This window comes from Hylaeus volcanicus, unplaced genomic scaffold (genome assembly GCF_026283585.1).
Source record: "Hylaeus volcanicus isolate JK05 unplaced genomic scaffold, UHH_iyHylVolc1.0_haploid 12237, whole genome shotgun sequence".
Lineage (NCBI taxonomy): Eukaryota > Metazoa > Arthropoda > Insecta > Hymenoptera > Colletidae > Hylaeus > Hylaeus volcanicus.
Window position 1 is genome coordinate 267,960 of NW_026533172.1, and position 15,669 is coordinate 283,628.

Below are 15,669 nucleotides of genomic sequence, written 5' to 3' on the forward strand. Positions count from 1 at the left end.
CAGCAAAAGCATTTTCAAAAAATCCTAAGGGTAAAATTTTCTTAAAAAAAGACAATGAAACAATGCCAATAGATTTTATATCTTCTACTCCAGCATGGTCAAGAGGATAAATATCCTTTTAAAAAAAAAATTTAAAGAAGTTTTTAAAAATACTTTACATATTTGGAAATACAATTACTCAGTTTTGCTTTTTTTTTTTCTTTTTCAAATTACATACCACGGCTAGCTCCTGTAAACATAATAAATGATGCAGCTGTTCTCTTCGAAACCGGGCACACGCTATCTCAATAACAACAACTCCTAGAGACGATAAACTAAGGGATGATTGGGATGAACTTTTTATAAATTGTTGTTGTTGTTGTTGTTGTTCCTGCACTCCAGGTATTGTGCGCACACAGCAGTGTTCTAAATTAAGAGCTGGAGGAATATCGTTGTTTAATGCTTGGATGGTTGACGCAATAAGATGTAAACATTCGATTTGACTTAAGTTTATTTTTGAACTAAAAGAATCAATCAAAAAAATAAGATTATCCTGTCGTATTGCAATACAATTAGGAGAGTTGAGAGTTGAAAAAACATTTTTTTCATGCTCTGTTTCAGAAATATACACGGATGGTGTATCCATAGCACGTTCTTCATTTGATAATCCATCAAGAGGAACTTTCAAAAAATGGGAATAATGCGTCTCTAAAAAATCCTTAAACTGATTAATATCAAAATTTTCATCCCTACAATCGCTAATTTTAGAAGAGACATTTGACTTATAATTTTTCGACGCGCAATCTGTAGATTGCTTTATATCAGCCACCTTAGGATCGGCACAATGACCTAAAACCCGCACAAAATAGTGTGCTTGATCGAATAGTGAAGACCATAAGGACTGAATTGATTCGGATTTCCAAATGTCAAATTCTTCAAATGATGAAAAAGATATTGAATCGTCGATAGTACCTGAGTGACTAACAACCTTGCTTTTTGAAAACTTTGGCGTTAATTGTTTGTTATCCGAGTCTGACTCTATAGGTTTTGGTGCATTCACATCAACGTGACATATTTTGCTATCCATAGTTTCTTTTAAAGAGTTTCTCTGGTTTTTATTATTTAGAAGATGAGAATGTTCATGAAAATTATTACCAGCAAAGTTTTTCATGTTATGCCGTTCAAACTCCGACCGACGCAATAAAGGAATAACCACATCACGGTACAACACTTCAAATCGGCGACACCCCCAAATGCAGCCAGAATCGGCCATTCTTACTTTAGGTTATAGCTTTATCAAGTAAATTATTACTTTTCAGTGACGCCCACCCTTTTAGTCTAAAACTACATAGTTCTGATAGACAGTTTTGACTGCGTTTGCAGAGCTCTTGACTTTTTATACTCATCATTCAACGTAACTCGACTTGCTAACAGACTTTGAGCTTTGTCATTCATCAATATTCTTTTGAGATTCTTAAAACACTCAGGAATTTAATAAAATTTAAAAGTGGAATTATCCAATACCTTTCACTGGTTGAATAAAGTACACAAGAATTTTCTTGCAAAAAAAAACTATTTATAGTAAAAATTTTATAATATCCAACAAACTACTAGTTAACTGGCTGACTAGTTTCCATTTTAAGAAAAGACTATATAAAAATTAATGAACTGTTACTAGATGTATAAACGATAAATGACGTAATAAAATTTAGTTTATTAACTGTAACTCCCGACGGAAAAAAAAGTAAACTTATCTTTATATACTTTAGTCATACCAATGGAGTGGTACAAAAAAAAAACTTTTTTTCTATGTTCTGTATTTTCATTTTGTATTAGTGTAAACTTTACCATGACTTTAAAACAAAAATCCTTAAATGGCATGGCCAACAATGTACCCGATCCACGCATAAACGGTAATGTCAAGTTTTAATATAAAACCTAACAACTCTCATGTTATAATAAATCAGGGAAGGAATGCGGTTTACCGTTCCAAACAACACAATTTTTCGTACGTGAGACAATCCACAAAAAAGACAGTGTTCTAGTTTGTGTTTGTCATTAAGTTATGCGATCCATATCATTTTCTTGACTCTGGGGAACAACTTAAACTTATTACTAATTTAAATACATTATACATTACACGAGTGCATCAGTGCAACGATCATGTTTCTAAGCCCCTTCTTGTAACAGTACTGCTTTTTTTTTTTGTTTGTTTTTTTTATGATGATACGCAGATTTTTCTTGCAAGTGACCATCAAAATGGACAGGACACAGTTGAGATGCAATATCCTGAATTATTTCTTGAAACGTAGACTACGCAAGCTACAGATTTTTATTATTCATTATCATTACAAAATTACTTAGTGTTTTAGAGAAAGTTTCTAATGCGCCAAATGAAGATGGGTCGAAAGAGCTTACACACGCTCCATTCCTTTCTAGCTGTGGTAAACATTTTGCTATTTTATATAATCCATTGAAAGATAAGCCAATCACCTCAATAAGGTTAGCCTTCAAAAAAAACAAGAGGTGTATATGTTTGACATTCTCGTTCTAGGTGTGACAATGCTTTAGAGGTATTTATTAATATTGCACTATTTCGATTATGAACCATTGAATTTTCAGCCTATTTTTACTGAACCCGAATATCCCGAATTATTACAAAATTTTTTGAGTGTTTGTAGTCCGGACACATCCACTAAAAAATTGGTAACATTTGTTAACAATGCGCAAAACTGAAGGAAAGTCGTATGTTGTTAAGGTACAAACCATTCGAAAAAATGAAAATTTTGAAATTAAACAAAGCGAATTGTTTAAAACACTATCACTCATTCTAAGAAAAATAGAGGAAAATTTTCCTTTAACAGGTAATGTCATATTATTTTTGTTTTAGCCGAACAATAATTACCAAAGAAAACATATTATGATGGACATGATAGCATGAATGATATTTTGATGTGTTATTGTATGTAGGAGATACGGTAATGTAGTCATTCTACAAATTGCGACAATAGTAGTTTATTTCTTGATGTCAAAAGACAATTCTTTTTATGCATACGTTTTTTTCAGGAAACTGAACCCTCCAAAGTTTCCCCTATAAAATTTGAAGGAACTAAGGACTCTTTAACATCTGTAATAAAAAATTTTAAGGGAAGTTATGACGAATCTATCGAAGATTTAGAATCGGATGCGGAACGTGAAATCGAGAATATTCTACAAGGTCGCTTTTCTATAAAAGGTAAAAATTTTGGTTTGTTTTTTATACTTTGCAATTCAAACAAGGAATTTAAAAATAGATTCAATTTTTGGATTTCTTAAATCACATGGGAGACAATTGATAATCATTGGCACGGGTTGCGTTTTGTGGACGTGTTGCTTGGAAATCCTTCATCAAGTAACCATTTTCAAATTTGTCTCAACCCTTTTTTTTAATCAGCTGTTTGAGCAATAGATTATTTTAAAACGTTTTTCTAACGTTAAGATTACTACACAGGTTCCTTCTATCGGATATAACACACCACGTCATCAGAATCACATAGGACCATCGTCACAAACATCGTATTTGCTTGCTGTTTAAAAACTCAACACAAAATATTTTAATTAAAAACAAATCAATTAATTGACTATACGAAATTTGGTAATTTTTTTAATATATAATTTTTTTGTAAACCCTCAGTTTATAAAAAAAAAAACATTTTTTTTATAAAATTTAAAAAATGATAAAAAAAACAGCGGTTTTATCATTTTTATTACATTTTTTTATATTTAAAAGATAAGCTTGCGACCAAATGTTAATAAGGTTCGTAACAGCGTATGTATTTAAACGACACTTTTTTTTCGTAACATTAACTAAACTAAACGGTTGAATGCTACATACAAGAGGAAAATCATAAATATGTGTTAATTTTTTTTTTTAAATTTGGCTTGTATCCAAATACGTTTTAAAACTTGCTCCGTTTTTCGATTTTTCATTTGTTTTAATATATATCTGCAAGCACAATATAGATTACAAATGACTGGCACCGAATAAAGGTACTGATCTCTACGTGTTTTCTAGACATTCAAAATTTCCATCGTTACAAAATAAGTTGAAAACTTCTTCTAGCAAGATTAAAAAATTTTTTTTTTGGATGTTGTTACACTAAAGGTTCTTGAAACCATTACCTCGTGTAAAGTAGTAAGCTAAGGTGCTATCCTGGCGAACATAAAAATTAGATCTTAATTGAGCTTGTTTAGACTTTGCAAATCGTATTTGTGTCATATCAAATAAAGCATAATCACGAAAAAATATTATACCTCCGGGGCGTACGACCTTTTTTAATTGAAAAAAAATATTGGTAGAGAATTTTGTTTCAAATTTTGAAAACGGTTACATTTTTAATTGTATTAAGGACGGTATGAAAAGAAGTCGGTGGGAGTGCCGAAAGAACAAACAGTAACAAAACATAGTCTGTGCCCACTGGTAAGTAAAAATGCTGAGGTATTGGTCCCTGTAATATTTTACAACAAAATTTATTGGAACGCAGTGCATTTTCTTCATACACTCAGAATGTCAAATGCTTCAGCACAAAAAAGGGTCCCTAGTGACTGAGGCAAAACGTAGGAAATAAACAATATGAAATTAGCATGTTCTTCTATAAAAAACATACAGGGGAGGTTGAATTTTGTAAAAGATTGTTTTGTGAACTGCTTTTGTCTGAGTCGCACGTAGCGGTATAATTAGACACAATAGAAGACCATCTTTTTTTCAATAATTCAATTGCATAGGGAGAACAATCGAAACATGAGGCATGGGCTTGTGGGTTTTCTGACAAAAGAATAGGATGAGACAACTAAATCAAGGGTTCTTGTTGTTTCTTTTAAAATATACTTTCTAATATTGGAATTATAGCGTTGCCAACTCCACACCCAACATCAAGAATAAAACATGTCGATGAGCAGTGTTGACACTGTGTAGATGTGCAAAGCTTCTGTTGACTATTTGGACTGCAGGTTTTTGGCACTGTCAAATCTGTGAATTCATGTTGAATCCACAGTCGGTCTTTAAAAAAGTTATTCTTATTCCTCTATTCGCAAGAAAAGTAAAAAAAATTATGACTAAAGAACAAATAGCCGACCTTAAAAAATAAATTCCAATTTTTACATATTTCCCTTTCATACTTATCTGGTTTGACGTAATAAAATGTTTGAATTTGAAACATGTTTCTTTTAATTTTACCTCTCCAAAAAATGGGAATCGTTTTATCATTTTGAATGACTTGACGAGCTTCACTAATCATATTGGGTGTGACACTATAGGTAGAAACTTACACAGTGTCATTATATTTGTTAAAAGATAATGAAAAGATTCTACACAAGTACCATTATCGGCTAAAAGTACACCAGGTTTTAATATGGAATTATCATTAATAGATTCAGCGATTTTCTGATCATCTTCGGTTTCAGTAATAACAGGTTTTTCCATAACCTTTATTTGACGTAATGATGCCACTACCGAAGCTTTTATTTTACTGAAAAAGTGTACTTGTAAGTCAACAAGTTTTTTTTTATAGCAAGAACTGATCCGGCAAGGAGAGATTTGCACTCAGTAACATCAGACATTTGATTGAAAACAACGTCCAAAGACATGTCGAGTTTACTTTTTTAAAGTCAAATAACTTCTTGTTCTTTCTTAATGAATAAACAACTTTTTAAAAAACACTTTTTCAATAAACCATTTTCTTAAATGTCAAATATTCTTTTTAAACGTTAGATTTTAAAAGAAATTAACATGACATTTGGCGCATGCTATTCAATTTGTGATGTGCAAAACTGTTTTTAATAAAGTGTTGAACCCATTAATTTAACACGTTGCAGTTTTTTAAAAAGGTAATTATATGTTATAGAAAAACTCGAGTCACGCATCTATTGAAAACGTCTCTACAAAGTCAACGGTGTATTTGAATTTCGTTCGTAGGATGCCTTCTTTAGCAAACATGCTGTTGGGGCAGAATTTTTGTTCTATCGTAGTAGGAAAAAATACATTCCTATAGCTTGTAGAATATAATTTTTTTGCCTTACCGTATCTGTCGAAGTTTTGAATAAAATCCATGTTATCACAAACGATATCGAAAACGATGGGTATCGTGCCATGTATAACACGCCGTATCGCAAAGGCGTGTATGAGCACAGCACAAAACCAGTCAAGATTCATCAATGATATTGTAGGAATTGATTTAGGAACAACGAATTCTTGTATTGCCATCTTAGAAGGTTCTAAAGCGAAGGTTTTAGAGAATTCCGAGGGAGCTCGTACTACTCCTTCTATCGTTGCATTTACTGAGGATGGACAAAGATTAGTTGGTATAACAGCGAAACGTCAAGCGGTGACAAACCCAGAAAACACAGTATTTGCAACGAAACGTTTCATAGGGCGTCGTTATGATGAAAATGCGACAAAAAAGGAAATGGGTATTTTACCTTATAAAATTGTTGCAGCGCCGAATGGTGACGCGTGGATTAAAGCCTTTAACAAAACATACTCCCCAAGCCAAATTGGGGCTTTTATTTTAGAAAAAATGAAGAACACAGCCGAATCGTACCTGGGTCGTAATGTTCGTCAAGCTGTTATAACGGTGCCTGCTCATTTTAATGATTCACAACGCCAAGCTACTAAAGATGCAGGAAAAATAGGTACAATATGTTTTCTTTAGTTTGCATGTAATAATTTCTATATTTGCAAAGTCAAAATAGACTTGTACATTTTATATACGCGCATGATGACTGTAAAGCATGATCTTAGTCTTATATTCTCTATTTGTTTCATGAAAAATGAACATATCCAATGTGTTGACAAGCATCTTGTCAAAACGTCAGATCCATTTTTTTTAATGTTACAAATGGAGAAAAATAGGATGAAAATTGATTTGATATCTGAAATAAGCATTCACTTGACATCCATTTTTTTTTTTTTTAGCTGGTTTGGATGTTCTTCGTATTATCAATGAACCGACAGCGGCAGCGCTTGCCTTTGGATTAGATCGCGGAGATGGGAAAACACTTGCTGTTTATGATTTAGGCGGTGGTACATTTGATATCTCAATTCTTGAAATTCTTGGTGGCGTCTTTGAGGTGAAAGCAACCAATGGTAATACGTCATTAGGAGGAGAAGATTTTGACCAAAAAATACTGAATTACCTCATAAGTGAATTTAAAAAATCTTGTGGTATAGATTTAAAGCAAGATAAACTTGCTTTACAACGTTTAAGAGAAGCAGCAGAAACTGCTAAAATAGAATTGTCGTCAAAACCTCAAACTGAAATAAATCTTCCGTTTATTACAGCGGACGCTTCAGGACCCAAGCATCTACAAATCAAATTAAGTAAAGCTAAATTAGAAGAACTTGTTAATGAGCTTTTAATGCAAACGAAGGCCCCTTGTGAAAAATGTATTGTGGACGCTGGTATCAAAAAAACAGATGTGTCAGACGTTTTATTAGTGGGTGGTATGACGCGCATGCCTCGTGTTGAATCCTTAGTAAAAGAAATTTTCGGTCGAGAACCTTTAAAAGCCGTCAACCCAGATGAAGCTGTTGCAATGGGTGCTGCAATTCAAGGAGGTGTTTTGAAAGGAGAAATTAAAGATTTACTTCTTTTAGATGTCACACCGTTATCCCTCGGTATTGAAACGCTTGGAGGTGTTTTTACCCGACTTATTCAGCGTAATACAACTGTACCCACAAAAAAATCTCAAATTTTTTCAACTGCCGCAAATAATCAAACACAAGTAATTATGCTAGTGTATGTTTCAAACCACTTTAAAAATTTTTGTAGGTTGGTATTCGTGTATTTCAAGGAGAAAGGGAAATGGCTTCAGAAAACAAATTATTGGGTCAATTTGATTTAGTTGGAATTCCACCAGCACCTCGTGGCGTTCCTCAAATTGAAGTGACTTTTGATATTGATGCTAACGGTATTATGAACGTTTCTGCTGTTGATAAAGCAGCAAATAAAAAACAAACAATTACAATACAATCATCTGGAGGTTTGTCGCAACAAGAAGTTGAAACTATGATCAAAGAAGCAGAAACATACCGAGAACAAGATAATAAGAAAAAAGAAACAGCTGTTGTTAAGAATGAAGCTGAAGCTTTACAGTATACCGTTGAAACACAATTACAAGATTTACATGATAAAATAACAACAGAACACAAAACTGAACTTGAAGAAAAGTTGAAAAATTTGCAAAATGTTTTATCGACCGATGACGGAGAAAAGATTAAAGCGGCTGTCAATGAGCTTCAACAGTGCTCTTGGAAAGTTTCATCTGCTGCGTACTCAACGCAGGTAAATGTCACAGTTGAAGTAGTTTTTTAATCTTAACCTTTCATTCGTTGCTACTGTATTTCTATTTGTAGTCGAATCCTAGTAATAACGAACAAAATACGAGCAACACAGAAACCGCCGATACAAATCCTAACGCATAAAAAATCAATTGCATGTATAAAGTCCATTAAGTACAAGGTAGGATTTTAATAAAATTCTTCTTAAAGCTTATTCGAGAAAAGCTTTTATTAATGAATTGTGTTGAGACAATTTTGCACAATAATTTTCTTTTTTTTTATGTAATAACACGTACATACATGAACTTTAAATTGCGTACTAAAACTAGAATAAAGATGCTGATTAAAAAAAAAAAGTTACACAATGGTGAGTCAATTCGTAACGCCGAGTATGTCTTTTTTTAAGGAATAAAATCTGAAGTGGTACTGATTTTTCAGATTCTAATGATATGGTTTTGCTAAAGACTTTGGTAGAATATCACGAATTCAGCAATGACGAATTCTTGTGAGAAGAATTGTTTCATATTTCCTTTTTTGCCGGAACTTTTGCGTCTTATTCCAAAGCGTTATATTGAAACTATTTTGTTTCCTGTAACAAAACAACCTGGTGATAATGTGATTATTACCTTTATCGATAAATCTTCCGTCGAAACAACATACTATAACGCTTTACGTTTACTTTTGAATAACGGCAAATTGTTACTGCCATTGAAAGAATGGACGTGTTTAACGCTAAAAGAAAAAGTACATGTCGAAGAAGTTCTTCTTCAATGTAGCCTTTTAAAGAACTCAGAGGACTTGTTACAACTTTTTAACACTTTGCTACGAACGACTACAAACAATATACCGTTTTTAATACAACAAAACGGGTTAACTTGTATTGATTTATTGTTTTACTATCGTTTTTATGAAAAACGAAATCTAATCAATTCACCTCAACTTCATCAATGGCTTACAACTTTGGATAAATCTTTGAAACCCTTACTTTTTGGTCACTCATTACTCGAAACAGCCTCTCAAACAAGTGTTCAAAAGAACTTTATACGTACCATTATAGAGAACGATTTAAAACAAGGAAAACATAAGACTATTGTAACGCGATTTCCCCCTGAACCTAATGGATTTTTACATTTAGGACACGCCAAATCAATTTGTTTAAATTTTGGATTAGCTAAAGATTTTGGCGGCGTGTGTCATTTACGATTTGATGACACCAATCCTACAAAGGAAAATTTAGACTATATTGAATCAATTCAAAAAGATGTTCAATGGTTAGGAGGCAATTATGGTCAGCACCTTTACTACACTTCTGATTATTTCGATCAATTATATGAATGGGCTATTGATCTTATAAAGAAAGAATTAGCTTATGTCGATGATCAATCGGAAGAAGAATTAAAAAAAAATAGAGGGGATCTATTTACACCGGGGATTGATTCAATATATCGGAATCGATCTGTGGAAGAAAATTTACAACTTTTCTCAAGAATGAAAAATGGTGAATTTCCAGAAGGAAAGTGTATTTTACGTGCAAAAATTGACATGGCTCATGGAAATCTTACCATGCGTGATCCTATACTTTATCGAATTCGTTACCATTGTCATCCTCGAACTCAAAACAATTGGTGTATATATCCCATGTATGATTTCGCGCATGGTCAAAGTGATAGTATTGAACGCATCACGCATTCCTTATGCACATTGGAATTCGAGGACCGAAAACCACTTTATAACTGGTTTCAAGAAAAATTAAATATTTTTAAAACTTGCCAAATCGAATTCGCTCGATTGAATTGCACGTATACTGTTATGAGTAAAAGGTACTCCAACCTTTTTAAAAAACATATCTTAATTTCATTTATTCCTGAAAATATGTTTTCGTTTAACTCCTTTTCATTTGTACTTTTTTTATTTTTCTTCTACAGAAAACTTTTGGCACTGGTGGAAGGGAAATATGTCACAGGTTGGGATGATCCACGTTTACCCACTATTTCGGGATTACGACGAAAAGGGTATCCTCCTGAGGCCATTCGGGATTTTTGTGAGAAAATTGGTGTAGCGAAACGTGAAACGACGCAATCATTTGATTATTTGGAATTATGTGTCACGTAAGCAAGTGGGAATCTTTTCTATTCAATTTTTATCTTTCTTTTTTAATAGAACAGCACTTCATCCTATCGCGTTACGTCGCAGTGTTGTCACACAGCCACTTAAAGTTATTATCACGAATTTTCCTGAAAATGACGTAGAAACACTTGTTTGCCGGAATCATCCTGAAAATGAAAGTCTTGGTGTTTATGAGGTTCGCACTTTGTTTTATTTAAACCATTCCAGACTTTCTTTTTATTGTTTTCTATAGTTTTTGATTGTATTATGGTGACTGTGTAGATCCATTTCAATCGAGAGTTATACATTGAGCAAAGTGACTTTATGATATCTCCTTGTGACAAATACCATCGTTTAAGTCCTAATGTGGAAGTTCGATTGAGACACGCTTACTGGATTAAGTGCCATGATTATAAATGCGACGCTTTAGGAAACGTTATTGAAGTGTACTGTACATATGACCCCTTAACAAAAGGAGGTGTGTGTCCTTCATTATCTCGAAAAGTTAAAGGCACTTTACATTGGGTCTCCACTTATGACGCTATCAAGTAGTTTTTATTTGAGAAACAATAGATTATAAGTTCTTATTTGAATATGTGGCTCTGGTAGTGTGGAGCTACGAAAATATTCATATCTTTTCACAACACCAACACCGTATAATATACCAGAGGGTATGGAAATTGAAGACTGTGTTAATAAAAAGTCTCTTGAGGTTTGAAAAAAATATAATGTTTGATTTAAATAGATGATTTCTTACTATTTGATCCCTTAGATTCTCAATGGTAAAGGACACACATGTTTAAAATCCTCAGTGCATCCTTATAAAGCATTAAATACAACGACCACTCCCTGTTACTATCAATTTGAGCGCGTTGGATTTTTTGTCCCTGATTATGATTCAACCGAAGATCATCCTATTATGAATCTTACTGTGGCATTAACAGATACGTATAGTATTTTAAATGAAGCCAACTGTGCTCCAGCACAGGTAAATTTAATAAAGAATCATTTGGTTTTTTAGCTGTTTCATTTTCAAACTCATTTAGAAAAAAGCAAATGAGAAAGCGTTTCGAGAAAAAGTTGCTTTAGAACGTAAGGAAAAAAAAGAAAAACGTTTACTTAAAGCACAGAAGAAAGTCACCCTATCAACGCAGGAAATAGTGTCATAAAACAATTAATTACCGAGACTTTTAAAGAATGAAAAGCTTTTCTAAACGCTAATTGATATTTTTTTTTCTTGAAATTATTTGGATACATAGAATATTCAAAAAACTGACTCGATTAACACTTTTCTAGAGTTATTAGTATTCGTTAGCAGTCATGAAAAAAACGAAGTCATTCACATATTTTGGTTTTTGACAAGCAAACTTTGCTTCTTCATTGTTCGTACAAACTGTTATATTGAACTATTGTTTTCCACACGACTTATTTGACATCAAACCATTGCGAAAACTCCTTTTAAAAAAACTTCTCATTCAATGTGTATAGTGAATGCATTCTTTTAATTAGTACAGTAAAGACTTTATTTCTTTAGTAGTACATAAGCTTTTTTTTTGTGTTTGTTACACAAACGCATGCAAAGATACTGTAAGCCTTTTTTTTAATTCGTATGGAAAAGAAAAGCTCATAATTAATTAACAAAAAATCAAGGCGTCATACTATGGAAACCTCTCAAAACATGACTAGTCCTTTTTTGAAAAAAATATCTGAAAATGTATTAATTCAACCTTTAGTCGAGCAAAATAAACAAGATGTGACTTATAAGCCCCCACGATCCGTAAGACAAAAATCATGTTGTTCCTTTTTTAACCCACGAAAACTTGTGTGGAATTTTAGTTAACATTCCAAATACTTACTGGATTAATTTTTGGTTTCTGCTCTGGATATGCTTTATACTGCACTTTAAAGTTCATTGCTTTTTTCTTAGGGTAACGCATCCACTTTTTTTTTTGAGTACTGAATTTGTTTGTGTATTTTAAGATCCTTTTTCATTTTTATTCAACTACTGGTAAAAAAGTAAAATTCAAAGAATGCTTTGTTTTTATAACCAATACTTTCACAGGAATATTACGGTTTTATAACGACACACCGCGAAAAAATTCAGCAACGTTTATATGAATTGTCCGATATCAATAACGATGGACAAGTTAACATTCATGGTATGCTTTTTAAGAAACTTTTATTGGAAGAATTTATTTCAAACCTCTTTAGATCTTAACGACTTAAGAAATCGTGTTATAACGTTTTTGTCTCATGGATTACCAAGTAATTCTTTTATCATAGTTTCACATCCATTCACGGTTCTTTTCTTAGGTGTTGCTTCTTTTTCTACTGGATTCATGTTAGGTGTCAAAAACGTTTTTTGAAAATTCAATAAGGAATATATTGCAAAGGTCATTAATCGCTCGATTTTCTTAATTTTTTTACCTTATATAAGTTGAGTGAGGAAACATGGCCGTAACGTTAAATATTGACGTCACATTATTTTTTTTATAGTAAGCCTCTAGTAAAAGAAAAAGTATTTTTAAGGTCTTTGAAATGTTTTCTTTTAACGAGGTACGGTTTAAATTCTTAAAAAAAAAATTGAATAAATTCTTTATCTCATGTATTGTTCGTCTAATTTTATTCAACCAATTACTAAAATTTCCTTCACACTTCAACAGTTCTTTTACTCAATTCAAAGGGTTATTAATATGTTTTTATGAAATCTCTGTTAAACATAAAATAATTAAGTGTATTTAGTTTTTTTTTTTTCATTATTTCTCTCACTTCAATAATCAATTTCAATAAAAAAAAACACATTTAAAAAAAAAAAGACACATTTGTATTAAAAAGATCACTTTATACTTTGCATAAAACAAAACCCGTTGCTTGGAATGAGAAGCCGATAATTTAAATGATATATTTTTGGTCGGTAAAAGAAACAAATCTAAAGATATTATATAAAGTTATTACAAGAAAATCTCTTTAAAGTTAAGAAATAGTGAAACTAAAAACAAAATTCTTTTTTAAACCATGTTTTATTTTTAAATGAATTCATAAAGGGAAAACTACTTGCATTTGACTTGATCAGCTACAGACGAGAACACCCGTTGTGTATAACTCAATAACCCAACGAAGACAACCATGAACAAGCAGGCCTAGAAGAACATTACCATGGGCTAGAAATCCATACATGGCGGGTATTAAAAGAGATGCTGTAAAGAAAATAAAAGGATTATCTGTAATTGGAAGGATGTCCTGAGTTTTTAATTGAAGCCATGATATTGCAGAGTATTTCAAAAGCCCAGAACGCTGTGGTAACGATGTATGTGATTTTGTCTTGTACACATCAGAATAATCGGTCGGCATTTTCTCTTGGTACTTTTCTAATGCTGCCAGAACCCATGCATTAAATAATACTAACGTTTGTCGTACAGGGCCTCTTTGTTTAATACCGCTACACGTTGATGAAATGGTAGTTGATATTGACTTATCGTAAACACGCTTATCCTCGTAACAAAGATCTTGACACACTTGCTTCTTTTCTTTCTCTTGTTCTCTACTGTAGGTTAACTGATTTGACATACTACTGAATTGAGTATCACTGGTAGAACAAGATTGCACTTGAGATTCTGTTGACACCACTTGCTTGCTTATTGTACGAATATTGTTTTCTTTTAAAGATTCCTTTATTTCTTTAAAATTTTTAGGCATTTCAGATCGTACTAAAAGTGACAGAAAATTAGGTGATTGAATCATACGAGGAAAAGAATGACAACATAAATGCACAGAAACTGCGGTAAGAGAATAACCGAATACAATTTCGGCGAAAATTCGGCAACGATTCGGATGATTCCAAGCAAAGATTGCACCGGCTATACCTCCTAAATGAAGCGTAATGACCACGAAAACCATGACAGGACGAGCATTTTTTATATAACGTTCCACATAAAATAATATAAATAAATAGGCGTAGGAAGTATAAAGTAAAAGTGCAAATAAGGCATTTTCTTGTTCTAATGTTGCTGGTACCATGGAACCTTTAGAAGCTCGGAACAAAACACGAAATGATAGGTACATCCCCACAAACATTTGTGTTGTTTGACAGACGGTAATATAAGAACTTACGGTCACTAAAAAACGATGTCGAGGATACAAAGTAGCGATGGCAAAATAAAGATACATGAAACTGTGAATGGTTAGATTGATGAAAGCAAAAAGATGACCAAACGACGCGGAAACTTTCAAAGCATGCCAGCAATATAATGTGACTGTTAAATGATGATACACATGAAGAAAGCGTAGTGGTTTTTTTTTTAAAACCAATAAAAAACTATCACCGAATTCAATGGCTTTAGTTAGTGAAAAAATGCTTATGCAAGCTCGTACATATGGATGAGTTTCAGCTTCAGATAAGTTCATTATTGTTAAGCATAAAGGATCATAGATGATAAAAATAGAAACACCTAAACCAGAAAGGCAAGAGAGCATCACATTCCATGTAAAATACAGCCCTTTTAGCTGAAACGGTTTTCGATTTTTCATAAAGTGTTGGACTGCAAAAAGTAAAGGGGCATACAAGGCAGTTGCTACAAGAATGGCTATTTCATAACGTTGTCGCAAAAGATTTCCTCGCCCAGGTACCCAATAATCCGACTCGTGCAAAACTTGTTGTTGAATCATGAACTTTACTTTCTATAAATAGCTACTTGAAATGAATAATTTTTTTAAATATAATTACTTAATAGTATACCGGAATAATATTATTCTTACTTTTCTTTCGATTTATAAGTCATTGAAAAAAAATTTCTATTATACGGTTGAAAGTAGGAATTTTTATTTAAAAATTAAAAAAAAAAGAAAATTGTTTAGTAATGAATGTTAATCAACAAAATATTACGACACTACGGCGACTCACTGAAGCATGCACTTTTCGATGTCTCTCTATTCCTACCACACATAAAACACTTTGTTGAATTGACTAATTTAAAACTGTTTGACGCTAAGTTTTTTTTAGCAATTATTACTAAAATATCTATAAAACACGCAAAAACCAAGAATTAACAGAGGAATGTATTATGATAACACTTTACTTTTGTTAAGATAAAAATATTCTTCCACTGGTTATCTTTGTCAAATAAATAATTTTTAAACATAACAAGTTTGCACAAGAAAGAATGTTGTGATACACTTCTTGACAAACAAGACTCACAAATAGAAATGAAAAATAATGGTAATGATAAATCACTTGTTATAGAAAAAACAGTTTCATCTCGGCGTGAAAA

General features: G+C 32.3%; 5 protein-coding genes across 12 annotated transcripts; 3 read left to right on the forward strand and 2 right to left on the reverse strand.

Moving 5' to 3' along the window:
- Positions 1-1,695: 1,695 nt before the first annotated feature.
- On the forward strand, positions 1,696-3,569 carry LOC128884450 (uncharacterized). 5 transcript variants are annotated; one of them, XM_054137880.1, is made up of 12 exons: positions 1,696-1,723; positions 1,816-1,892; positions 1,947-1,987; positions 2,043-2,168; positions 2,214-2,287; positions 2,344-2,481; positions 2,534-2,552; positions 2,602-2,685; positions 2,723-2,843; positions 3,046-3,214; positions 3,273-3,370; positions 3,428-3,569. In XM_054137880.1, the coding sequence occupies exons 2-10, from the start codon at positions 1,829-1,831 to the stop codon at positions 3,051-3,053; spliced, it is 675 nt and encodes a 224-aa protein (XP_053993855.1). In that variant the 5' UTR covers positions 1,696-1,723; positions 1,816-1,828; the 3' UTR covers positions 3,054-3,214; positions 3,273-3,370; positions 3,428-3,569. The 5 variants fall into 5 exon arrangements, with proteins under 5 accessions (XP_053993855.1, XP_053993856.1, XP_053993854.1 ...); XM_054137881.1 differs by lacking the exon at positions 1,696-1,723 and having other exon boundaries at positions 1,758-1,892; positions 3,046-3,108; positions 3,152-3,214; XM_054137879.1 differs by lacking the exon at positions 1,696-1,723 and having other exon boundaries at positions 1,758-1,892.
- Positions 3,570-3,822: 253 nt separating this feature from the next.
- LOC128883678 (tRNA N(3)-methylcytidine methyltransferase METTL6-like) lies at positions 3,823-5,675 on the reverse strand. 4 transcript variants are annotated; one of them, XM_054136294.1, is made up of 10 exons: positions 5,338-5,670; positions 5,195-5,281; positions 5,094-5,140; positions 4,847-5,042; positions 4,626-4,783; positions 4,519-4,563; positions 4,350-4,466; positions 4,141-4,288; positions 4,023-4,077; positions 3,823-3,964 (listed from the first exon to the last, which is right to left on the reverse strand). In XM_054136294.1, exons 1-10 carry the CDS (start codon positions 5,438-5,440, stop codon positions 3,877-3,879), a joined length of 1,044 nt encoding a protein of 347 aa, XP_053992269.1. In that variant the 5' UTR covers positions 5,441-5,670; the 3' UTR covers positions 3,823-3,876. The 4 variants fall into 4 exon arrangements, with proteins under 4 accessions (XP_053992269.1, XP_053992270.1, XP_053992267.1 ...); XM_054136295.1 differs by having other exon boundaries at positions 5,195-5,268; positions 5,338-5,668; XM_054136292.1 differs by having other exon boundaries at positions 4,023-4,074; positions 5,094-5,281; positions 5,338-5,675.
- Positions 5,676-6,012: 337 nt separating this feature from the next.
- Positions 6,013-8,631, forward strand: LOC128883642 (chaperone protein DnaK-like). Its single transcript, XM_054136218.1, has 4 exons — positions 6,013-6,648; positions 6,932-7,740; positions 7,788-8,300; positions 8,372-8,631. Exons 1-4 carry the CDS (start codon positions 6,066-6,068, stop codon positions 8,438-8,440), a joined length of 1,974 nt encoding a protein of 657 aa, XP_053992193.1. The 5' UTR covers positions 6,013-6,065; the 3' UTR covers positions 8,441-8,631.
- Positions 8,632-8,788: 157 nt separating this feature from the next.
- Positions 8,789-13,279, forward strand: LOC128884456 (glutamine--tRNA ligase-like). The gene is made up of 12 exons (XM_054137887.1): positions 8,789-10,116; positions 10,222-10,404; positions 10,457-10,598; positions 10,685-10,950; positions 11,012-11,114; positions 11,175-11,390; positions 11,449-12,179; positions 12,239-12,330; positions 12,383-12,410; positions 12,465-12,561; positions 12,614-12,667; positions 12,716-13,279. The coding sequence occupies exons 1-7, from the start codon at positions 8,789-8,791 to the stop codon at positions 11,569-11,571; spliced, it is 2,361 nt and encodes a 786-aa protein (XP_053993862.1). The 3' UTR covers positions 11,572-12,179; positions 12,239-12,330; positions 12,383-12,410; positions 12,465-12,561; positions 12,614-12,667; positions 12,716-13,279.
- On the reverse strand, positions 13,123-15,669 carry LOC128884162 (uncharacterized). Its single transcript, XM_054137283.1, has 2 exons — positions 15,478-15,669; positions 13,123-15,419 (listed from the first exon to the last, which is right to left on the reverse strand). The coding sequence occupies exon 2, from the start codon at positions 15,065-15,067 to the stop codon at positions 13,472-13,474; it is 1,596 nt and encodes a 531-aa protein (XP_053993258.1). The 5' UTR covers positions 15,068-15,419; positions 15,478-15,669; the 3' UTR covers positions 13,123-13,471.

What these genes read in the sequence shown, in the direction of transcription:
- LOC128884450 (XM_054137880.1), top strand. Translation starts at nt 1,829, where the DNA reads ATGACTTTAAAACAAAAATCCTTAAATGGCATGGCCAACAATGTACCC. An exon ending in CTAAGCCCCTTCTTGTAACA is followed by an intron (nt 2,169 to 2,213) that starts GTACTGCTTTTT and finishes GATGATACGCAG; the next exon opens with ATTTTTCTTGCAAGTGACCA. An exon ending in CCTGAATTATTTCTTGAAAC is followed by an intron (nt 2,288 to 2,343) that starts GTAGACTACGCA and finishes AAAATTACTTAG; the next exon opens with TGTTTTAGAGAAAGTTTCTA.
- LOC128883678 (XM_054136291.1), bottom strand. Translation starts at nt 5,440, where the DNA reads ATGGAAAAACCTGTTATTACTGAAACCGAAGATGATCAGAAAATCGCT. An exon ending in TACAAAATTCAACCTCCCCT is followed by an intron (nt 4,564 to 4,625) that starts GTATGTTTTTTA and finishes GTTTTGCCTCAG; the next exon opens with TCACTAGGGACCCTTTTTTG. An exon ending in TCCTTAATACAATTAAAAAT is followed by an intron (nt 4,289 to 4,349) that starts GTAACCGTTTTC and finishes CAATTAAAAAAG; the next exon opens with GTCGTACGCCCCGGAGGTAT.
- LOC128883642 (XM_054136218.1), top strand. Translation starts at nt 6,066, where the DNA reads ATGTTATCACAAACGATATCGAAAACGATGGGTATCGTGCCATGTATA. An exon ending in CCGCAAATAATCAAACACAA is followed by an intron (nt 7,741 to 7,787) that starts GTAATTATGCTA and finishes AAATTTTTGTAG; the next exon opens with GTTGGTATTCGTGTATTTCA. An exon ending in CTGCTGCGTACTCAACGCAG is followed by an intron (nt 8,301 to 8,371) that starts GTAAATGTCACA and finishes TTCTATTTGTAG; the next exon opens with TCGAATCCTAGTAATAACGA.
- LOC128884456 (XM_054137887.1), top strand. Translation starts at nt 8,789, where the DNA reads ATGACGAATTCTTGTGAGAAGAATTGTTTCATATTTCCTTTTTTGCCG. An exon ending in TCCACTTATGACGCTATCAA is followed by an intron (nt 10,951 to 11,011) that starts GTAGTTTTTATT and finishes TGGCTCTGGTAG; the next exon opens with TGTGGAGCTACGAAAATATT. An exon ending in CCAACTGTGCTCCAGCACAG is followed by an intron (nt 11,391 to 11,448) that starts GTAAATTTAATA and finishes AAACTCATTTAG; the next exon opens with AAAAAAGCAAATGAGAAAGC.
- LOC128884162 (XM_054137283.1), bottom strand. Translation starts at nt 15,067, where the DNA reads ATGATTCAACAACAAGTTTTGCACGAGTCGGATTATTGGGTACCTGGG.